Raw genomic sequence first — 24,725 nt, forward strand, 5'->3', positions numbered from 1 at the left:
CAATAATTTATTAAAAAAAGAATATTAATATAATGAATAAATTTTGTTTAAAAAATATCATTTAAAGAATAGAGATAAATAAACCCCTAACCAATTTAAATTTAGAGACAATTAGGCTCTGTCCATTTTTGAACCTGATACGTCAGCATTTTCCGTTTAGAGTTGACAAAAAAACACCCACACCTGACACGTCAGCATTTTCCGTTCAGAGTTGACGGAAAAACACCCACAAAAACCGCATTGGATCACGGAAGTAAAGGACAGGAACTGAAGTGGGTCATTTTTATGGTGAGGGATCGCATTGTCATTTTGAGAAATGGACAGGGACCGAATTGATAGTTCACTCTAATATGAATGCTTAATTGTTAATCTTAACTTTTCAAATTTTAAAATCTAAAACTAAATAATTAATTAAAAATTTGATTTTTAATTTTTAATTTACCTTCTTTTTAAATTTATTGTTCACATTGTTTACAATCATCATTGTTTTCCTATTCTTTTTCATATTCGAAAGTATGATTGGAGGGGATTGCAATAATGTATCTCAATTTCCATTGATGGGATTATTGATTGCTAGGAATAATCATAACATATCAACATTCAAAAATTCAAGATACTTTAAATCTCCTATTTTTTCCTTTGGTAAAACTAACCAAAAAACGACATCATAAACTTCATCATGTGTAAACAAACCCTCTTGAAGAAAAGAAAAAAAAAAATAAATTGGATCATATCCAAAAAGATGCAATTGCCGTGCAGGTCAGCACCTTCCGCTGCAGATTAAAAAAAAAAAACCTACTCTACCAACCTTATAAGCTATAACTTCTAAACCACCCCCCACCCCAAAAAAAAAAATGCAGGGTTCCAATCAAAACCCACCCTCCCTGTTCTTCCACTACCAAATCACCAGCCTTCTTTCAGAACAAATGGATAGAATGAAACTAGCCATCTGCGGTTAAAAAATCGAAACTTGGATCTAACTATGATCAAAAGGAAGAAAAACATTACTTCAAGCTTCCGATCCAGAATTAGAGGAGCTCAACTCAGCAGAAGCTCCATGCAAGTTGGATGCATAGGATTCAAACAACTTGGACAGGTTTGGTTGCATGCCTTGGCAGAGCTTGAATGTTGTGGGGCCCAACTTCTTGCACTGGAAACAAAAGGAGACGATCATGAATAAGTAAACAATTTGATCATTGCAACACAATTGACTATTAGACCATAATTGGAAACTCCATAAATCATACTCAGTCAAGTCAAAGCAAGTTTCAATTTATTACTACTACGAAAAGGGTTAAGTGAAGCATGTATTATTATGCAAAAAGCTAAGCCTTAATGACAAAATGGTAATTTTGGGACCCGTTTCTTACAACAAATAAGGGGATTTTAACTTCAGAAGGTATGTGAACAGAACGGATTGCTTTGATCAATTATAATCTCATAAATAAAAGATAAATCATGATAAGAATTTACCACCTCCTGATAGAAGGCATTGATCTCCTCCTCCGTAAGCCCTTCATCCTCATCTGAATTCTCCTCCCAGCCAAGAGAACGAAGGAATGCAGCCTCTTCCTCATCAGGAGATATTGTAGCACTGGGAATAGAATCTTTTTCTTCACTATCAGAAAGTCTCTGTGACTCTTCATAGGCATGAGCATTGCCATTGCTTGTCACTTCAGGACCATTTCCAGTGGATTGAGGATATACAGAAGGTTTAACTACTACTCCATTTAATTCACCAGATTTCTCTGATATAGGAGATGAAACCACCGGGATAGAATCTGGAACAACTGTAGAGGAGTTCATCAGGGTTTTCTTTTTAATGAGATTGAAGAAATCGTTTCGACTCTGCGAATGTGAATGAGAATGTCTCTTCTCCACTGTGGGAGATTTCATGTAATTGGTGTTCTTCGAAGGGGTATAAGCAACCGCTGAAGCAACAGCATGTTGACTTCCTGATTTGCCGATGGAAGAATTTGTCAAATTTGAAACCTCCTTGGAGAAGGTAGGAGAAACACCATTCTCCCACACCACGGATTTAAGATCAGTAAATTTTCCACATGTCTTCGGAGCTTCAACTTTGGTATTTACATTTCGAACAGACTGACTAGTACTGTGCAACCCAGAGGGCTGCTGGGGCAAACTCTTTGCAGAAACACTCATCTCAGTACTTCTGACTGCTGCTTTTGGCTTTGATTTCTCAGAGGAATTAGGAACCTGACAGAAACAAAATGGAATCACCAAGGATTCAAAAGAGAAAAGTATGCATAATCTTTTACCGAGTGCTTCGAAATATAAGCTTGCAAAATAATGGTCTGCATAATTTTTTAAACATTTTCCTTGTGTTCCAGATTTACCTCATTTTGTAATCCAGACTTCTAATTAATACATTCCTTTGTCGTACGATACACAATTTACAGAAAACGATTCAGAAATTAATCAAACAACTCAAAATAATTCACTTTGATAACTATAATTCCAAGTAAACCCGTCCTCAAATCTCAAGGTTCCCAACAGTAATGATGATTGGATTATTGCCGGGATAAGTAGTTTCAGCCTTTTGGTCATAAATTGGCCTATTCAGGAATACACATGCTGTAACAGCGGCAGCATTGTGCACTAGAAGAGGCAAAATCGAGAATAAACATTTGGTATGACACCATTTTCAGGTCTACCTCCCAACATATGTTATACGAGTATTTGCAAACTGAGGCCCAGCACATAAGGGCACAACTTGGATTCAATATATCTGTAAAAGAAAGTCATCTGATAATGCTACTGCTAGGTATGGTTGATTACTTCAAAGGGAGAAGAATAATTCCAAATATCACTTCAAAATTATGGTGAAGACTGAAGACTGAAACTTAGTTTCACAAAGAGATTTTAAAAAATGAGACAACACACGCACACCTTAAAAGCTAGCTGTTAAGGGAGAAGAACCACTCTCCTTATATACAACATCAAGCATCCCATACTACATGATGTGGGACTTTGAGCACCCATAATACCCAAGTCCCCAACAATACACCGGCCCTGGAGAGCCGACGTCCACGGCGGCTTCACTCTATCGACACTGACCCAACGGTAGCCACTTTGCTACGGTCTATCAGTATTCGGTGTTCACCTTAATCCAGCCTATAGGTAGTAGCCCTTTCCATGGCGCCGACAACCACGCTCTGATACCATTGTTAGGTATCTAAGGAAAGTGGGAAACAACACCTTAAAAGCTAGCTGTTAAGGGGGAAGAACCACTCTCCTTATATACAACATCAAGCATCCCATACTACTCGATGTGGGACTTTGAGCACCCATAATACCCAAGTCCCCAACAATATAGTGGGACTTTGAGCACCCATAATACCCAAGTCCCCAACAATATAGTGGGACTTTGAGCACCCATAATACCCAAGTCCTTTCCTTAGATACCTAACAGAATACATCTGCCTTTTACGGTAGCTTCCATAAATACCACTCTTGCCACCACTTCTAAATTGCTTTCATATGAAAGCAATTAAAGCATAATAGAAGACCTTCTTAACCAATTCTGAGCATATGGTAGCTTCCATAAATACCACTCTTGCCACCACTTCTAAATTGCTTTCATATGAAAGCAATTAAAGCATAATAGAAGACCTTCTTAACCAATTCTGAGCATATAGGATCATTTCGCGTATAGATTTTATGCGAATCCAAAAATGAACACTAGAAAGTACTTATCAAAATAAGAATGTAAATAAATGGAAATGAACACTAGAAAGTACTTATCAAAATAAGAATGTAAATAAATGGAAAAGTGATTCATTTGTTCTGTAGTTATATCCAATCAGGTCCACCAGATTGAGAACCAAATGTACCAACAAGTCTCTCAAACTTCTGTTTCTTCTACCCTCTATTTCACATGCAAACATACAGTACAGAGAGTGATGTGACTGATAATTGCATTATTTGGTTGAAAGGGTAGAAAGAAGAAAATTCTTCCAAAAAATTGTTTGAAATGCCAAATTATTACTACATTTCAACTGCCGTTAAATGATACAAATAACAGTTAGAGCAACAATTAAATACATCTTTCTAAATCTAACATATGCAGGGATCACTATATGACACAGAGAAGTCTATGCAAAAAGAATAGTGCACGACCTACTCAATTCATGAATAATGATGTCTTCTAAATCTATTACTGCAGAATACTTCGCCTTCAACCACCTATAGAATTCTAGGCTACTTAAAACAATTAGCAAGGCAAAATTTCCAGTAGTTATGCCTAAGTCTGACCCTCAACTCAGTTGTTTACCACAGTGTTTTGAAATTGCGGTTATGGCGGCGCCAACGTTATGGTGTGGAGGGTTTTGACCTTGCCACCATATAGTGGTCGCCGCAACATGGTTTTCACGGCAATTGCCATGGCGCCAAGGTGGAATGCAATGTAAAACTTCGGAAATTGCGGGGTTTTTCGGACTTTTCAAAAAAATCTGAGCGTGTTTCGGGTAAATTAGGAAACCTAAGTGATCCCACTAACCCTAATAATCAGCCTCTTATTCAAAAACTCCCTCCTCTGCCTCATCTTCTCAAAAACTTCTTGCCGTCTCTGTTCTCTCCGACGCTGCTCTCTGCGCCACCTATAGCCGCCGCTCTTCGCCGCCGCCGCACCACAGCCACTCCTTGCTTCCCCTGCTAACCACGTTTCCCTCTCTGGTTCGTACATCTTGTTTCAACTTCTCTCGTCCTATTTTTTTCTTTTCTCTCTTCCCTGCTGCCCCTTCTTTATAGACGTTATCAATAATCAGTGTTAAACCTCTCTTCTTCCAATTTTTTTTCCATTCAGTTCACTATGTCCACTTCTAGACAAGCCCTTGATTCTAATGCTCCTACCCCTGATACTAAATCAGAGTATGATGAGGGGGCAGAGGGACACGATAATAATCATGTTAATTTGGATGAAGTTATAGTTTTTATGTTTTATGTCTTCTGTTTTATGACTTTCGAGTTATGATTTGAACTTGACGTTATGTTTATTTGCTAAATTTGCTACTATATTTGCTACATTAATTAGATGCTTTATGACTAGAAAGTTGCTTATATAGATGGATTTTATAGTTTATTATATATGCAATTTTTCTGCATGTTTTTTTGTATATATATATATATATATATGTGTATTTTTTAGGTAATCCGCCATTTTCCGCAATGCCATCCGCTATAATTTTATGGCAGATTTTTGGCTCACCGACATGAGCCGCCATCCGCAATCAAAAACTATGGTTTACCATAGAATAACAATGAACTGTAGGAATTATGGAAGGACAACAACATAAGCAGCACAACAACAGATCATATTCAATATAGAAAATCAACTAAACAATAAGTAGCACAACAAGATAGCCTTCCTGTAAGAAATCAAGTTTCCTTGCAAAATTTAAAAAAAAAAAAAAAGAATATTGAATTTTAACCAATATCTAGTTCAATATATCTCTCAAATTTTGAAGAATTGGAAGTATCAATCTATGTGACCATTTCTATATATAAATTGTTTAAACAATAAGAAGATTTATGATAGGGCACTTTGGCTTAGTTGGATCCGTATAGCCAACATCACCTAGTGGGCTTAATTGTTTGTGACTGTCTAATATTGAAGTAGCATAATTGTTTTTTACATGAACACCAATTTATTTTTTACAATAATACCGTTAACCATATCGTGATAATTAAACAGCAATTAAAAATACTCTTCATTCATAATAATAATAATAATTTACCTTTGCTGTAATATTTTGTATCATTACCAATATCAATTCGTTATATCATTTGTTTACTTTCACAAGTCAATTCTCTTACCAAAGCTTTAGGCATTGATGGTGTTACTGGAATCAATTGCCTTGACTGCTTAATAGCCAGTTCCTCAAGCCTTTGGATTTTGACCAACACCTAAATTGATTAAACCCTTAGTAACTGATGACATAAACATATAAAACTATTTTGATTAAAAGAATAAGAAGGAAGAGGCTTGCAGCCAACTAGCTCAACTACCTGAGGTGCAGAACGAGCTTGGGACGGAGTCTGGGCCAATGCTTCAGCCATATTAAGACCAGCTGCTGTGCTTGAAGCTACAGACCCAGAAGCTGCAGTTGCATTTTGTTGCACCATTACAAATCCTGGATTACTGCTTCCAATTATGGTAGGTACCTCTGCTAGTGCAGATGTCCATCCTTCCCCACGTATCAAAGCTGAATTACCAACCGGTAGGCTTTGACTAGCAGCGGAACCCAAACCAGGAGATGGAACTCTTCCTATTTCAGCTATACCCTGTTTCTCCTCAGCCCCAAGTGATGGAAAATCCTTGTCAAAGAAAGCTTTCTGAACACTACTAATACTACCACCAGAAAGTATGCCATTCCCATTGTTCTGATTGCTACTGCCACCAGATTTTGTATTTACAACAACTCTGCGAATTAAAGTCTCACTCTGTTTCCTGGAAAGCATTGAATGAGAGCGTTGCAATGTCTCCGTCTCTATCCTTTCAGAACTACCACGATCCCACTGGTCACTAAAACTGGATCTATCTTTCTCTCTATCACGGTCCTTGTCACGATTACTTCTATTGAAACTACTGTAGGCATGCTTAGCAGAACCATTGATGGAACTCCTACGAGAATTTGATGAGGCAGTCCGTTCAAAAAATATAGAACGTGTGCTATCAAAATCACCATTTGTCTTAGAAGATCTGTTCCTTGATCTATCGGCTACAGTCGGAGTATCTACACAATAATACTAGGATAGTTATTGTTATTCCCGACTTGTTAGATAAGAGACAACCAGATAAGATTCTATCAAGATAAATGCAAAATAATAAAATTGATACTAACAACTAAACCTTTTTTCCTACTATTAGATAAATTAACACATTAACATACTTGAAAAAGGTGAGAAACAGAAAATAATACAAAGGACATTCAAACAACCTGCATGATTAGATGGGGATGCAAACTGTTGGGCTGAATTGCCAGCCCCAGCAACATTTCCAGTACCTCTCAACCATTCTGGAACTAATGCAGGTTCACTTCTTTCCATAACTAACACTGACCATGATCAGAATTAACAAGAAAAGCAGGTGAACCTCTTCAACAACTCTACCTTGATCAGTGCAATTGTATACTTGTATGCCAAAAACTACTTAATCTACACTGCACCGCTAGTGTTCCTTCTCAATGCGACTCAGTGATAAAGTGCCTACGCACAAAATATACCAACCAACAATCGCAGCACTTCCACATGACAGTATCTTGCGGCAGCTGATTAACACCAGAACTTATCTTCAGCCAAGTTACAACCCCAGAAAGTAATAACTCCACCCTTCCCAACTAATAAACCTATTACTTTTAATTTCTCTCAAAAGCTGAAACCAGATAAACTTAAGTGTCCTTCAAAAATATAACCACAAATAGATACCAGTTTCTCTTCTTTCACCCAATCAAGCAGACAACAACCCCCATGACTTGAAACACAAGTCAGTGTTTGTGAAGGAAGAACTTCCTCTCAGACACTCCAGCATCATCTTTGGACCAAAGATGAATATAAGAACTATAAAGTAATCAAAGAGAACTCTCACCTCTCCATCAGGAAGAGGGTGAGAAAATAGATTTAAGAAAAAAAAAAAAGAAAAACAACTATTGGCAAAAATGGCAGACCTCTAGGAATGGAACAAAACAGCACCCAGTATAGAAGAGGGGAAGCAGACAAAGAATAAAATAGGAACCCGTAGAGGGAAAAGATGAATTCAGTGCGCAACACAGAAAAACCCTAGAGCAATTACGCACGCAGGTGATTGATGCAGATAGGGAAATGCTTCCTGCAAATTAGGGTTACAAAGCCATTTAGAGAGCGATATAAGAGAGGGAGCGAGACGAGGACGGAACTAACCCTAGGCAGTGATTTGATCGTGGAAGTGAAACGATGACGTTTGAATGCGTTGGGAATTTAGTTATGCACTAGGAGGAAACAAGATAGCGAATGGGTTGGAATGAAACAGAGAGAGAGGTGTATGTGGTATGTCAAATGTGTGAAGAAGAAAGGGGAAATAGGGTTTTGTTGTGTGCGAGCGCCAAGCTGTGTGTTTTTCGTGTTGGTGACTTCTTAGGGAGACGGCCAGAGAGAGGGCAATCACTTTTTCGGTAAGTTGAATGGATACTCAGAAGCAAACGTATGACGAAGAACGTCCCATTCAGACAAAATTATATGATACTCTTATTCTTTAAATTTTTATCCTTTTTTTGTCTTACTATTTAAATATTTGATCCACCACTTCAATATTCAACCGCATCAAAAAATTTCAGGAACCAAAATCAAAATTTATAAAATTTCTAGCACCGGAATCGAAAGTGAAGTTACAAAGACCAAAATAAAAAGAGTATTTTACAAATATAAAAAATTTTAAAAGAATATAAAATTGATATTTTCTCTCTGTCTTGAAGTTTAATAATTTATGATTTATTATATAAAAAGACTCGTAACTTAGCAATTCTCCTCCCAAAATCTTAACACGTATTCCAAATTTTATTATTTTCAGTTTCTACTAGACCTACAAACAAAAATAAAACTAATTCTTTTTTTCCCTCAAAAAAATTAATCTGGAGCTGAAAGGAGAGATGGATTTCGTTCTTCCACTAGACCACTAGGTTAAAGAAAGAGATGGTACAACAATCCCAAAATGACAAAGTAGAGGGAAAATTGAGTAATGTTTACAGTTTATGAATCTCTGAAATAATTGTGCATAAACTGTTTTTATTTTAATTTTATTTGATATTTCTATTATCTTTCTAATTCAAACACTGATTTTTCTAGTGCAAATGTATTTTATTTTTATCACGAATTATTTTTTTTGGTTAATAATAGTTGTACTTTCACCAATAGTTAGGGATTCCTTAATATTCTTATTTCCTTATCGAGAAAATAAGGTAATTAAGTGGTATACAATTTGTATATGTTTAATCGATCTGCTGATAACGGTCTATGCATTTTCTTATATTTTTAATTGGATGATCCATTAATCCAACTGACAAAAAATTATAAATAGATTAATTTTTTTTTATTTTTACTGGAAATTCGGAATAAATAGACTTTCTATAAGACCCATTTTATTGACGAAATTTATTACTACTATAGCTACTTTAGCAACTTAACCAATTACTCGAAAATTCTGATTATTCCATTTCCTAATATTAGCAATGTATAGTGGTCAAATAGGACCTTTTTCTTGTCAAGATATTTTTTTTTTTTATCACGTGGGAATTGGAATTAATTCCAGTTTTACCTTTTTCTTTTTACTTTTGCTATAAAATTGCCGATTATATCATTACACACATGGTTGCCGGACACCCACGGATAGGCACATTACATCACTTGTATGCTTTTAGTCGAAATCTTGTTAAAAATGGGCGCATATGGATTGGTTCGAATTAAAATGGAATTATTACTTCACGCTCATTCCATATTTTTCCCTGGTTAATGTTATTAGGTTCAATTCAAATAATCTATGCAGCTTCAACATCTCTTGCTCAACGTAATTTAAAGAAAAGAATAGCTTACTCCTCGGTATCTCATATAAGTTTCATAATTATTGGAATTGATGGTTTTATAAGGTGTGTTTGTTTTGAGGTACTGAGACAGAGACTGAGACACTGAGACTTAGTATCATGTTTGTTGGTTCAGAGACTGGTATTAAATTTTCTGTTTGTCTCCAAGATTTCAGTATTTCAGTTAGGGCTGTCCACGGATCGGATCGGATCGGATATGGACAAAAATTCGATCCGATCCGCACAATTTCTATCGGATCGGATCGGATACAATATCCGCGTTTTTTAGTGTCGGATCCGATCCGATCCGATCCGCACATTTGTGGATCGGATTGCGGATATATCCGCATGATTAAGCTCATTTTTTATTATCTTTTTAAGTAAAAAATTCAATAAAAAATGTTTCTTTCACACTTTTAAATCTATTTGTTCCTAAAATAATTTTAATCAATTTTTTTCTAAATAACAAAAATAAAACAATACAATACATAAATAACAAGTTTAACAACTACTAACTAAAACATACAAACTAACAAATAAGTAAATATAATAACAAACATTCCAACAAACACTTCCAATAAGTGAAAACAACAAGCACTAAAATACTAAAAGCCTCATTTAAAATAAAACAGCAACATTATAACACACTAAAATCTAAACAATCTGCAAATGCTTATCAACCATCAGCAGAAATAAAACAACTTGATCCAAGATTATAACACACTAAAATCTAAGATTGTTGAAAGAACATTGAGAATGAAGTTTCTTGCTACTTAAAAATAAAACAACTTGATCCATCCCTTCTTAAATCAGCAGGCAGCAGACATCAGCAGCAACCATGAATCGTGTATTCCTATTAAAATAATACATATTGAAAAATTAGTGAAACATGTTAGAATAAATTGAACAAAAAAATAGTCTAAGTTATTATACACTAATACAAGTACTTAGTTATAAACTTATAATACCTAAGATGGTTCAAGAGGATGTAACTGACTTTGAACTTCAGGATCTCCAGCACTAGTAACTCCAGAAAATTCTATTCAATTAAACAACCAAATATGTCAAAGCCAATGGAATAAAATAAAGAATAAAGAATAAAGAATGACGAAAAATAAATGAACCAGTTTATTATATACCTGAATCAACCGCAGCATCTCCTTCATCAAGCTCAACCAAAATCTTAGCAGGTTTTAACCAATTTTGAGTACAAATTAAAGCCTCTACAGTGGTGGGACTCAAAGCACTACGATAAGGGTCAAAGACACGACCTCCGGTGCTAAAAACTGACTCAGACGCCACAGTAGAAACAGGAATGGCTAATATATCTCTAGTCATGCAAGACAGAATTCGATACCTCAGAGTCTTTCCTCTCCACCATCTCAATATATCAAATCCACTAAAATCTTCTGCCACTTCATCTTCCAAATACCTATCCATCTCATTCTTCTTGAGCTCACTTAACTTTATCCTTTGTGTTTGTTTCCACTTGCTCATAGGGTCTTCAATCATAATGCTATCAATGTCACTCGTGTCTAAACTAGGATTTGGTGTAGTATCGGAAGAAAAGCTAGTATCCTGAGTATCTTCAGGGGGGTGAGGATTCCATAAGGTATATTTCTCAAACAATTTAGTAATAATATCCTTCAATTTTTTGAAGATCCTTGAAGACTTTTCACCTTCACCATACATCTCAGACAAAGTGAACTGAATATATTCCAACTTATAATGGGGATCAAGGAACACAGCAACAAGCACTAGATAATTTAAAGATGGTTTATTGGCTTTGTCACTTGAAGTGAAAGAAGAAGGAGAAGAGTAACGGTGATCAGAATCATCCCAATACTTATCAAACTTAGCTTTCATAGCTGATGCCATCTCACGCAACACCAAATCATCACTTACAATCCATTTATTTAAAGTGCATAATATCTTACACAATACATGAAAAAAAGTATTTGAAGTGACATTCAAAGAACTAGAGAATGAAAGAGTTGCATGATAGAAAATTTGCAAAAACCGCATGAAAATACGAGCTCTACTCCAATCTTCATCACTAGGAGGCCCCCTCATCGTCAACATATCTCTCAAAATGAGCATCTTCTCTCGCAAGACGAGCAAATGCCTTTTCGAACTTTTCAGCCACTTCCAACATCATATAAGTAGAATTCCACCTAGTTGGCACATCAAGAATAATCATTTGACGACTAGTAATGTTTGCCTCAAGTGCACACCTCCTAAAGGTTGCTAATCTAGATGGAGAGGACTTCACAAACTTACAAGAAGTTCTTATCCTAGCAATAGAAGAGCTTAAATCTTTTAAACCATCACAAACAATTAAGTTCAAACTATGGGCAGCACATCTCAGATGGACAAATTTCCCACCCAACATAGTACAATCATTCCATTCTCGCATAGTTTTAACCAAAGTATTCACAGCAACAAAGTTGGCACTAGCATTATCTACAGTTACAGTACAAAGCTTCCGAATACCCCAATCTTTCAGGCACTTCTCTAACGCTTTTCCTATGGTAGCACCAGTATGATCAGCAATCAAGTTAAAAGACAATATTTTCTTATTCAATGTCCATCCATCATCAATGTAATGAGCAGTTACACACATATAGTTCATGTTTTGAATAGACGTTAGTGGTTAGGGAAATCATCTGATGGTTCAACTCCAAGAGGGATTTAAGTTTGGTCTTTTCTTCTATATACAATTGCATACAATCTCTAGCAACTGTCTGACGACTCGGGATTTTAAATTGAGGTTGCATCTCACCACAAAAGTCCCTAAATCCAGTATTTTCTACAAACCTAAATGGGAGTTCATCAATTACTATCATCTTACAAAGTGAAAGCCTACACCGCTCCTGGTTAAAGTCTACTGCCTTCAATGTTGGTGGCTCATCTAAATTAGAATTTGTGAACACAAGGGTTTTTTGTTTTTTATCAACATGATTATCTGGGTTCTTCGCACAAGTTCCAATGTGTTTTTTTAGATTAGAGGTGCCATCCCTACGACTATGACATTGTAACCATTTCAAGCAATGTTTACATTGAGCTTTAGTTTCTTCCGCATTTTTTTTAAAGTGATCCCAAACAATAGAAGCGGGCCTGTTAGCCTTTCGTTTACCTGGCTGGCCTGTCTGTGTCTCTGTCCCAGCAGTAGGAGCATCACTTGAGGCTGGATTAGTCACTGATTCCCCTCCCCTTGCTGACTCAGAAGGTGTCGATGCAGCAATATTTGGTGGAGTAGGAATGCTCCCTACCTCAGATCCACTTGTATTGTTTGTAACTGCTTGCCTATTAGCCATTTCAAGCAACACAATCCTGCAAGAAACATCTCACATAATTACATAAATCATATAAACATAGAATAGAACACCAGCATCTCACAGAATTCATTATTTGGCTAATAACAGTTTATCTGGTTCAATCCCTTCATCATTGAGTACTCTTTCAATCTTGACATACCTGAATTTGCTTGGAAACAAATTGAATGGTGAAATTCCTTCGGAACTCAATGGTTTGAGCCGGCTGCAGAAGCTTGACTTGTCCAGAAATAACCTCTCTGGATCACTGACATTCCTTAACAGCAAACTACATCATCTTGTAACTATGGTTCTGTCGGATAATGCTTTAACAGGTAGTATCCCAAGTGGCTTCTGCTTATTTCATATAAACAATAACATGATCATAATTCTTTAAGAAACACAATAACAGTAAGGGTAATTGCAACATGTTACTATTATGTATTGAAAATAAGTCAAAAAATTGAGTCCAAATACAGAACAGAGAAATAGAGCATTTCAATTTAGCAGGTTACTCATGAAAATTACCTGAAGTCCTGAACACGGTGAAGAATGAAGAGATTAGGGCCTCGGAGTGAGAGATTGGGGGTTTTCCACCAGAGAATCCAACCAGCTACTGCTAGTATTGCTCTGGTTCTTGAGCATCAAGGTTTTCCACCAGAGCTCGTCGTCTTCGATTTTATCCAGATCCAGATCCAAGATTCAACGCCATAACAGCCTGCTCAAGGATCTGAACATCGTCATCAACGTTGACGAGAACACCGACCAGCGCAGGCAAGAACGGCGGGGGTGAACGCCGGGTTGAACGGGGGTGAACGGCGGTGTGAACGGTAGAATATAGGTGAGAGTCTGAGAGATTGGGGGTCAGGGGGTGAACGGCGGGGTGAACGGCAGAATAGGTGAGACTCTGAGAGATTAGGGGTCAGGGGGTGAACGGCGGGGTGAACGGCAGAGATTTTTTCCTTAATTAAATTCAATTCAATTAGAACCATAATTGTGTAATCTTATACCTAATAGATTGATTCCTAAATAACATATCCAAATTATTAGAAATCCCAAAGAGGCCGCTATTGAAGAATTTACACTTTCTAATTTCGTATTTTTTCGAGTATGTAAATAAATCGCAAATATGGTCTAAGTAATTTACTTAATATACTAAAATTAGGTTTTCTCTCAATTAATGGAAGTGAGGTGTCGATTCCTCATGAATCCATTTTTCCGTCAAAATGAATGCACTATTTTCTCTTCTAAGTTTATTTTATAAAAATATCTTTATTAAAATTATACTGTAATTAACATTTAAGTAATAATGCATAATTATACTAATTTAGGAAAATATCTTTATTATAGTTATATAAAATCAATATTTAATGCATTATTAAACTACTTATTAATTGCCAATGAGTAATAGCTCAAATGGCATAGTCTCCTATATGTGATTCACAATTAATATATATATATTGTTCGTGTATGTGGTTTATATGTTAATGCTTTTATTGATTCTCTTTATTATTATTACTTTTTGTGTCTCTTTGTTGCTCTTTATTTTAGTTATATTCATTGATTTCTCTGTATTGATACTCTTTTTATTTAAAATATTATGACAATTTAGAGTATATATTGTGATCCATGTGATATTCGTTAATTTGGTGTATCTTTTTAGATAGTTTGTTATAATGTGTTTAAAAAGTTGACTTAAAATTATAATATGATATATAAATTTATAATATGATTTATAATATGCTAAAATATTAGGATATTATCATATAGATATTTTTTTATTTGTCCATTAGATTCAACTATAACAACTTAAAAGAGTTACTTTGGAAAGAATATAGTTTATAATATTTATTTTTTTTACTATTTATTAAAAGAAAGTATAATTATTTAACGATATTTATTTTTTAAATTTACTATGTATGCAATTTTTTTTTGACAAAATTTTACTCATGATGGTAATTCTTCTAATGGTGTAAATGCAGAAAATTATATTTTTACTTTTTGATATAATCGATATATTATTAATAATGAATAGTAATTAACCCCTCATATTTTTAATCAAAGCATTTTGACGATAGTTTCTATTTATAAATATTAATGGATGATTGTTTCTTTAAAAATAAAATGCATTATGATTTCAGGTTATTTCATAATTAATAATAATACTTGATTATTTCTTTAAAAATAAATTGTATTATGATTTTAGGTTATTTCACAATAATAATTAATGTTCATGATATTGAATTACTCTAAATTTTTTATTTTCTATCGTTAGAAGTTAATCCCAAATTAAAAAGATTATGTTGAATTGTTGAATAGTCCAAGTAAAATTAGGGTTAATTTAGTTTATTTGTTTATTAATATAATTGATTAAAAGCATAAATGATAAATAAGACAAGCAAATAATTAGAAAAATAGAATGTTAGTAATTACTAAAAATAGATAATAAAATAAGTTATAGGTTATTACTTTATGTATATGTATATAATTATTTATGTATCTATCACTTGTATAATAGTCGTGGCTCATTCAGCCACGCGTCAACTTTAGATTAAATGAGATTAAAAAATAAAAAGAAGCCAAAAGGTAAAGCACATTGTTTTTCTCTCTGCGCTGCTCCTTATCTCTTGCGTCTCAGTTTCTCACTCTCTCTCTATGCTTCCTTCCTTCATCGTCTCAGTCTCTCACTCTGTCTATGGATCCCCTTCTTCCCCGTAAAAGCGAACCGCGCCATCGGCTTCAACACCATCACCGGCGGATGATCTCTGGATTGCATCCTCTCTCGATTATCTGCTCTCTCTTTCTAGTGACTGCCACTCACATTCTATCCCGCTCTTTCTCCGAAATCCTACCTCTTCACCTCTGTTTTGCACCTTCACGTTTTGTATGTCTCTTCAATCTTTTCCAATTTCTTCCTTCATTGTGCTGAAATCACTAATCCTTATGACCCCCACCTAAAACCCTAACACTAGCTACTAGAATTCGTTGTTTGAAAACACAGAGAAGGAGGACGCGGTGGAGGCAGCAGACCTCTCCGAAATCCTGAACCCAACCGAGCTAAGTGGATTATTCGTCGGAGAGCACGGTTCCGGCGATGGCGATGGTGAGTATCAGCCGGGGAGATGCTCATGATGATGAGCAACTACCATGTTCGGTCGGGATCTCAACCGTCGGTCTCCTCGTGCAAGGTATTCTGGCGATCTCTGTGTTTGTCTAGTACTGCATGTTTAATGTCGTTGATTTAGGATTTCCTTTGTGGGTTGGTGGTCTTTGATTTTGGGTTTGGTATGTTTTTTTGTTTTTCGAATGTTTGAGTTGTTCTGACGGTTGATTCTTATCAATTTGAAGTATATTGGTTTTTCTTATCTGCTGTTGCTGGGAAAAATCCTCTGCCTTTATCAGTCTTGGAAGATTCTCAACCACTCTGGTCGTTGGTTTAGGTTTTGTGCAGCGTCGCGTCGCTTTAGTGAATCTTCCCCGTTATTGCACTCTGATTCGAAGTGGGTGAGGGTTTTCATTTCTAAAATTAATTTAGGTTATCATCATTATGTTTTATACATATTAGTCTGTTTCACATAATTATGAATTAAATGTTTTTTAATTCTAAGGTGATGACTTGCATCATTTACCCTACTTTCTTGCATAAAGAGGACCATAAAAGAGCATAAACCTCATTTGATCAGTACAATTCATGCATTATTTGATGGATATTATGGTACACTACTTTGAGATGAGTTGTGCTGAATTTCAAGTGAAAAAGGCATCAAAAATGAGAAGAAAGCAACAAAGAAGCTAGGCGTGTGAAACTGGCGTGTCACTTGGAACAAATGCCACAAAAATGCACTGGTGTGGCACGCCAGTACTAAATTCCATAGAAGAATTCCCAAGCATTCATATGGGCGTGGCACGCTAGTACAAAGTTCTAGAGAGCAACAATGGAGGACACAAAAGGGGCGTGGCACGCCATGTTGGGCGTGGCACGCCTAACCCATCAGCCACTATGGGCGTGCCACTTGAGCCAAGGGGCGTGGCACGCCAACTCATCACTCCAGGGGGAACCTTCACTATAGCGTGCCACTTGGTATCGAAGGCGTGGCACGCCAACTCCAAAAAGTCACTTGGGCGTGCCACTTGAGGATCCAAGCGTGGCACGCTAAGCTTGAAGAGTCCACAAATGTATGGGCGTGCCACTTGAACAGCATGGTGTGGCACGCTAGTACAAAAATTTAGAGAAGGGGCTGAAGGCAATTGAAGACTGGGCGTGCCACTTGAAGTCGAAGACGTGGCATGCTAGGCTCTAAATCTCACTTAGGTGTGCCACTTGAGCAACTAGGCGTGGCACGCCAATGCACAAAGAGGCCAAAGCAAGGGCTGGGCGTGCCACTTGATGTCGAAGGCGTGGCACGCCAACCCAAGAATCTCACTATGGTGTGCCACTTGAGTACTGGGCGTGGCACGCCAGCTATTAGAACCAAGGCAAGATTATGGGCGTGGCACACTAGCCCTAGGTGTGGCACGCTGGTATAAGTTTCCAGAGAGGGTGAAGGAGACGAAATACATGGGGCGTGCCACTTGGTGTCGAAGGCGTGGCATGCCATCCACTATTCTTCACTTGGGCGTGCCACTTGAATCCCAGGCGTGGCATGCCAGTGTCATTCAGAGAGTAAAAGAACCATTAGGGCGTGCCACTTGAGTTCGTAGTGTGGCACGCCAAACAGAGGAGTCACTTGTTCACAAAGTGCCACGCTAGTTCAACTTCCCAGAGAGCTTAGTCAAGCATGCAACAAGGGCGTGGCATGCCATACCCTGGGCGTCCCACGCTAGTTCAAGTTTTCAGAGGCAAAGAGAAGTGGAAAAAGGTTGGGGCGTGCCACTTAAGCTCAAAGGCGTGGCATGCCATGCTACCTGGGCATTAAAAGACCCTGGGCATGCCACTTGAGCTCGAAGGCGTGGCACGCCAGGGGTGTCATCGAAGGCGAGCGTGCCACTTGAGGGATTGAGTGTGGCACGCCAAGCCAGAATTAAGGGAGCACGTGACACGCCACTGAAGCGCCAATCACACGCCAGCTGGGAAGTCATGCTTAATGAGTTTCTTTTCCCTCCAAAATGCAATTTTCCTTTTTCACTTTTGTAATTCTTTTATTTTTGCTAGGAGTAGTATAAATATCTCCAAGAAGTACTGAAGAGGGGGTTAAGCAGTTAGAGATAGCAGTTTTAGATTCACTTTTACACTTCATCGTCTTCTTTACTTTGAGTACTTTTCTTTGAGTTATGAGTAGCTAAATTCCCTCTCATTGAGAGAGGGAGCTCTGTTGTACTTGATGGATTGATGATAGTGAAATTCTTCTTCTCTTCATCTTCTCTTTGATTTGCTAGAAGGAATTTCGTTCTTAATGCTTAGTGTTTAATTATCTTGAGAAAGAGATTGAATGCAAAATGGGTGTCATGGGAACCTTGGGAAAGGAAACATGAAACCATGCTTGAAATCCCTTCTCACAATTGAGTAGGATCTGGGTTTTGGTGTTTGGATATGGTAACATATAATTCTCCCTCTACTTAGACCTATGATAATGTGTGGAATAATCAGGGACCAAGCATATCTCTCTTCATGAACAATTAGACCAAGGAATTGGCTATTGATCAAGATCTGAGAGATTGAGTCACCAAGGGATTGGGGCTCAATCAATCATGTTTGCCAAGAGGTCAATAAGTTGCATGATTGAAGAGGATATAAGCTGAAGTTGATCCAAAGAGACAACATCTCCTAATCTCAATGAATTTCCCCATTCTTATCTACCACTTTCTTTATAGCTTATTTTTACATTCTGCAATTCCCCATTCCCATTTACATTCAAGTCATTTATGATTTTGTACTTTACATTCTGTTATTTCCATTTCTTCACTTTGTTGCTTTCCTTTACATTTTACTCATTTATATTTCTGCCATTTATAATTTTAAAAATCACAATCTATCTGTTTCGCTTGACTAATTCATCAATTGATTAAAACTGCTCAAATTTGCCAATCTCTGTGGATACGATCCCACTCTACTGTGGGTTATTACTTGACAATAATTTTGGTGCGCTTGCCAAAAGAACTAATTCACCAATTTTTTGAATGGGGGTGTGAATTGGACTCATCAAGTTTTATGGCACCGTTGCCGAGGATTGGCTTAAATTTGACAGTGATTAAATTGATTGGAGAGCTAGATTAAGCAATTTAATTCCCTTGTTATTTTACTTTATTCTAATTCTTCTAGCATTTTTTTATTTTTCTTTTATCTCTGCTTTGAGTTCTATTTCTTTTTCTTTGATTATTTTAGTTACCCATCGTCCATATTTCCACTCTTCTAACTGTTCGATTAATTGCATCAACAACGCTAACCACTAATCTCAACAAGATTTTTCTTACTTCACTTGTTCTTTGCTGGTTATTTGCCAAGTGTATGACAGGTAGAAGAGGAGAGACTTCATCTCCCTTCGATAGTGAAATTGAGAGGACCTTCCTTAGATTAAGGAGAGAAGCAAGAGGTAAAGGCATAGTTGGAGAGGAACTAGTGGAGGAAGATCCGCAAATCACCATGGATGACGAAGTACAGGACAATGTTGGAGGAGATGCTGGAAATCATGTTGGGCAAGAAAGGAGAGTCTTAGGCTCCTATATCAACCCAAATCCTGGAAATTGTGGCAGCAGCATCCTAAAGTCAATAATTCATGCTATTAATTTTGAGTTGAAGCCTCAGCTCATCACACTTGTCCAGAATAATTGTTCATATGGAGGAAGTGCTCAAGAAGACCCTAATCAACATCTCAGCACATTCCTGAGAATATGTGATACTGTAAAGTCCAATGGGTACACCCTGACATCTACAAGCTACTCTTGTTTCCTGTCTCACTCAGAGATAAGGCAGCAAAGTGGCTGGAATCATTTCCCAAGGAGAGCCTAACCACATGGGAGGATGTTGTAAGCAGATTCCTTGCAAGATTTTACCCTCTACAAAGAATTAACAGGCTGAGAACTGATGTGCAAACTTTCAGACAACAAGATGGAGAAACACTTTATGAGGCCTGGGAGAGATTCAAAGATCTGACAAGAAGATGCCCACCAGAAATGTTCAATGAGTGAGTACAACTATACATCTTCTATGAAGGGCTATCCTATGAATCAAAGAAGGTTGTAGATCATTCTTCAGGAGGCTCACTCAACAAGAAGAAAACCATTGAAGAAGTCATAGATGTCATCGAGACTGTAGCTGAAAATGAGTATTTCTATGCTTCAGAAAGAACTCAGAAGAAAGGAGTGCTAGAACTCAACTCTGTAGATGCTTTGTTAGCTCAAAACAAGGCAATTGCAGCACAAATAGCAGCTTTAACCAAGAAGATGGAGGCTAATCAAGTCTCAGCCATACAAGATCAAACCCCTCAATAAGAAGGAAACACATCAGAACCTGAAGGTGACTGGAAACAAGCTAATTATGTGAACAATTTATCCAGGCCACCATATGATCCAAACTCTAAGACGTACAACCCAGGTTGGAAGAACCACCCAAATTTTGGGTGGGAAAACCAGCAGGGCCATAACCAGGACCACAACAAACCTTATCCATCAAATCAACACTCCACTCACAACCCCAATCATCAAACAGGCAACCATAGACCCTACCATAACTCACAAAACACATCATACCATAGCAACCAACCAATACACAACAACCTCCATCAAGACACATCACCCTTAACTATGCAACCATGTGAAATCAAGAGCAACTTTGAGAGGATGGAGGCTGCAATAGCACAATTGTCATCGCAGATTACAGGAGCAGTCTCCACCCTTATGGAAAGACAAGCACAGACTGAAAGAAGGATAGACGCCAATCAAGAAGAATATAGGTCAAATCTGAAAAATCAAGGCGCAGCAATCTCAAAGTTGGAAGTACAAGTGGGATCTAATCCAAGCAAATCCTACTGTCCACACACACATTTCCCAGTGATACCATGGCCAACCCAAGAGGGGAATGCAAGGCCATTACACTAAGAAGTGGAAAAGTTGTGGAGGAAGAAACCCCAAGCAAAGACAACCACAAAGAAGAAGTTGCAGACAAGCATGGGAATAGGAATGAAGAAGAGACCCCTGCTCTACCTTCACCAAAACCAGTCCTGAAGCCCTATGTGCCAAAAGCACCATACCCACAAAGGCTGGAAAAAGATAGGAAGGATAGCCAACTCTCTAAATTCCTAGAGATCTTCAAGAAGCTCCAAATCAACATACCATTTGCTGAGGCATTGGAACAAATGTCACTCTATGCCAAATTTTTGAAGGAGCTTATAACAAGAAAAAGGAACTGGGAGGCAAAGGAGACCATAGTACTAACTGAGGAATGTAGCGCCATCATACAAAAGAAGCTACCTCAGAAGATGAAGGACCCAGGGAGTTTCCAAATCCCCTGCATCATAGGGGACATCACTATTGAGAAAGCTTTGTGTGACTTGGGAGCTAGTATAAATCTCATGTCCTTAACCATGATGAGAAGGATGAAGATTGAGGAAGCCAAGCCAACAAGAATGGCACTCCAATTGGCTGACAGAACATTTAAGTTTCCACATGAGGTGGTGGAAGACTTGTTAGTAAAAGTGGGGGAATTCATTTTTCCAGCTGATTTTGTTGTGCTGGACATGGAATAAGAGGCCAACACATCAATCATCCTAGGGAGGCCATTCCTAGCTATTGCTGGAGCCATCATTGATGTGCAAAAAGGAGAACTAGTCTTAAGATTACATGAAGAGAAGATGGTCTTCAATGTCTTTAAGGCAATGAGTTACCCCAAAGAATCCATAGGAGAATGCATGATGGTAGACACCACGGAACAGGTAGTTCAAGGAGTCTTGGAAGAAGAACAATATGAAGGAACTATTGAGCTAGAACAAGCATCAAATGGAGAACTACCACAAGGAACCATGACGAATCCAACCATACCATTCACCACAGATAACAAAGAAGCAGAGGCACGAAAATTAGAATTGAAAACCTTACCACCCAGCTTGAAATATGCATATTTGGGTGCCAACAACACTCACTCAGTAATCATAAATTCAAGTCTGAGTGAGGAGCAAGAAGAGGAGCTTATCCAAGTGCTGAGACAACACAAGGATGCCATAGACTGGACACTTGCAGATTTAAAGGGGATCAGTCCTTTAATGTGCATGCACAAAATTCCACTTGAAGAAGATGCCAAACCTTCAAGGCAACAACAAAGGAGGCTGAACCCAACCATGAATGAAGTGGTTCAAAAAGAAGTGTTGAAAATTGTGGCAAGCAGGGGTGATCTACCCCATCTCAGACAGCCCTTGGGTAAGCCCGTGCAAGTAGTCCCGAAGAAGGGAGGGATCAGTGTTGTGTCAAATGAGAAGAATGAACTGATACCCACAAAGACAGTGACCGGATGGCGTATGTGCATTGACTACCGAAAACTCAATGAAGCCACTCGGAAAGACCACTTTTCCTTACCCTTCATGGACCAGATGCTTGAAAGATTGGCAGTACATGAGTATTATTGCTTCCTGGATGGGTATTTGGGCTACAATCAAATTGTTGTAGATCCCAAGGATCAGGAAAAAACTTCATTTACTTGTCCATATGGTGTTTTCGCTTATAGGAGAATGCCCTTTGGATTGTGCAATGCACTTGCAACATTCTAAAGGTGCATGCTCTCCATTTTTTCGGACATGGTTGAGAAGTTCATAGAAGTATTCATGGATGACTTTTCTGTGTTTGGAAACTCATATTCTGATTGCCTATGCCATCTTGCTCTTGTTCTAAAAAGGTGCCAAGAAACCAACCTGGTTTTGAACTGGGAGAAGTGCCACTTTATGGTAACTGAAGGGGTGGTTCTTGGTCACAAGATTTCAAAAAATGGCATAGAAGTAGACAAGGCAAAGGTGGAAGTAATTGAGAAATTACCTCCACCATGCAATGTCAAGGCAATCAGGAGTTTTTTGGGACACGCTGGGTTCTATAGGAGGTTTATCAAAGATTTTTCAAAGATTGCAAAACCCCTTAGCAACCTACTTGTCTCAAATACTCCCTTTGTTTTTGATAAAGAGTGCATGATAGCCTTTGATGAGCTTAAGAAGAGACTCTCCTCTGCACCTATTATAGCACCACCAAGTTGGGATCTTCCCTTTGAATTAATGTATGATGCATCTGATTTTGCTGTTGGTGCTATTCTAGGACAGAGGAAAGGCAAGCTAGTACATGTTATTTACTATGCTAGCAAGGTCCTTAATGAAAATCAAAGGAACTACACCACCACGGAGAAAGAACTTTTAGCCATAGTCTTTGCTTTTGATAAGTTTAGATCATATCTTATTGGCTCTAAAGTAATTGTATTCACTAATCATGCAACACTCAAATACTTACTTACCAAACAAGAATTTAAGCCCAGATTAATAAGATGGATTCTGCTGCTCCAAGAATTTGACATTGAAATTAAAGATAGGAGCGGAGCAGAGAACAAAGTAGCTGACCATCTCTCAAGGATTCCACAAGAAGAAGAAGAGACACACCAAGTTGCAGTAAATGAAAGCTTCTCTGATGAGCAATTAATGATGATTCAAGTAGCCCCTTGTTTTGCAGACATAGCTAACTTCAAGGCCATTGGGGAATTATCAACCAACATCAACAAACACATGAGTAGAAAGCTAGTCAAGGATGCCAAACACTACATCTGGGATGACCCCTATTTGTTCAAAAGGTGTGCTGATGGGATCTTGAGAAGGTGTATATCCCATGAAGAAGGTCAGGAAGTGTTGTGGCAGTGGCATGGATCCGCATATGGAGGCCACTTCAGTGGAGAAAGAACAGTAGAAAAAGTGCTTCAATCCAGATTTTACTGGCCAACAATGTTCAAGGATGCCAAGGAATTGGTGTCAAGATGTGATGAGTGCCAAAGAGCTGGTAATCTAACCAAGAGAAATGAGATGCCACAACAATTCATATTAGAGCTAGAACTATTTGATGTTTGGGGATTGATTTTATGGGACCCTTCCCAACCTCCTACTCAAATAGTTACATATTGGTGGCTGTGGACTATGTCTCAAGATGGGTAGAAGCCATAGCCACTGCAACAAATAACAACAAAGTTGTGATAAGCTTCTTGAGAAGGAACATTTTCAGCAGGTTTGGAGTTCCTAGAGCTCTCATCAGTAATGAAGGGACACACTTCTACAACAAATAACTTGAGACACTCCTTCTCAGGTATGGAGTCAAGCACAAGGTGGCAACTCCATACCACCCACAGACCAACGGGCAAGCTGAAATTTCCAACAGAGAGCTAAAATGAATCCTTGAAAAAACTGTTGAAAGCTCAAGAAAGGATTAGTCTAAGAAGCTGGATGATGCATTATGGGCCTATAGGACAGCTTACAAGACACCCATTGGGATGTCTCCATACCAACTGGTATATGGCAAGGCTTGTCACTTACCAGTTAAACTTGATCATAGAGCTTTTTGGGCTCTAAAAATGCTAAACTATGATGAGCAAGCTGCTGGAGAAAGAAGATTGATGCAACTCAATGAGTTGGAGAAATTTAGAAATCAAGCATATGAGAATGCAAAAATCTACAAAGAAAACACAAAAAGTTGGCATGATGAAAAGATAGCAAGAAGAGAGTTCACTGAAAGACAAAAAGTGCTGCTGTACAATTCAAGGCTCAAGTTCTTTCCCGAGAAACTTAAGTCTCGATGGTCAGGACCATTCACCATACTCAAGGTATTTTTCTATGGTCATGTAGAGCTCATAGAGGACAAGACTCAGAGAACTTTTACTGTCAATGGCCATAGACTC

At 37.7% G+C, this 24,725-nt stretch overlaps 1 protein-coding gene and 2 long non-coding RNA genes across 6 annotated transcripts; 1 reads left to right on the forward strand and 2 right to left on the reverse strand.

Annotated features, from left to right (window-relative positions):
• On the reverse strand, positions 600-7,202 carry LOC107639340 (mediator of RNA polymerase II transcription subunit 1). 4 transcript variants are annotated; one of them, XM_021121176.1, is made up of 5 exons: positions 6,960-7,202; positions 6,028-6,755; positions 5,836-5,925; positions 1,477-2,217; positions 600-1,150 (listed from the first exon to the last, which is right to left on the reverse strand). In XM_021121176.1, exons 1-5 carry the CDS (start codon positions 7,066-7,068, stop codon positions 1,010-1,012), a joined length of 1,809 nt encoding a protein of 602 aa, XP_020976835.1. In that variant the 5' UTR covers positions 7,069-7,202; the 3' UTR covers positions 600-1,009. The 4 variants fall into 4 exon arrangements, with proteins under 4 accessions (XP_020976835.1, XP_020976834.1, XP_020976836.1 ...); XM_021121175.1 differs by having other exon boundaries at positions 1,474-2,217; XM_021121177.1 differs by having other exon boundaries at positions 1,474-2,217; positions 6,028-6,768; positions 6,960-7,079.
• On the reverse strand, positions 7,464-8,332 carry LOC110271073. The gene is made up of 2 exons (XR_002361143.1): positions 7,918-8,332; positions 7,464-7,846 (listed from the first exon to the last, which is right to left on the reverse strand). It is a non-coding gene; the product is annotated as an uncharacterized LOC110271073 (long non-coding RNA).
• LOC110270656 lies at positions 15,485-16,440 on the forward strand. Its single transcript, XR_002360296.1, has 2 exons — positions 15,485-15,762; positions 16,286-16,440. It is a non-coding gene; the product is annotated as an uncharacterized LOC110270656 (long non-coding RNA).

This window comes from Arachis ipaensis, chromosome B04, assembly GCF_000816755.2.
Source record: "Arachis ipaensis cultivar K30076 chromosome B04, Araip1.1, whole genome shotgun sequence".
In the NCBI taxonomy this organism is placed as follows: Eukaryota; Viridiplantae; Streptophyta; class Magnoliopsida; order Fabales; family Fabaceae; genus Arachis; species Arachis ipaensis.

Excerpts from the sequence above, each read along its gene's own strand:
- LOC107639340 (XM_021121175.1), bottom strand. The coding sequence starts at position 7,068 with ATGGAAAGAAGTGAACCTGCATTAGTTCCAGAATGGTTGAGAGGTACT. Across the intron at positions 6,756-6,959 it reads ATCCCCATCTAATCATGCAG|ATACTCCGACTGTAGCCGAT; the intron begins GTTGTTTGAATG and ends ATTATTGTGTAG. Across the intron at positions 5,926-6,027 it reads AAGCTCGTTCTGCACCTCAG|GTGTTGGTCAAAATCCAAAG; the intron begins GTAGTTGAGCTA and ends TAATCAATTTAG.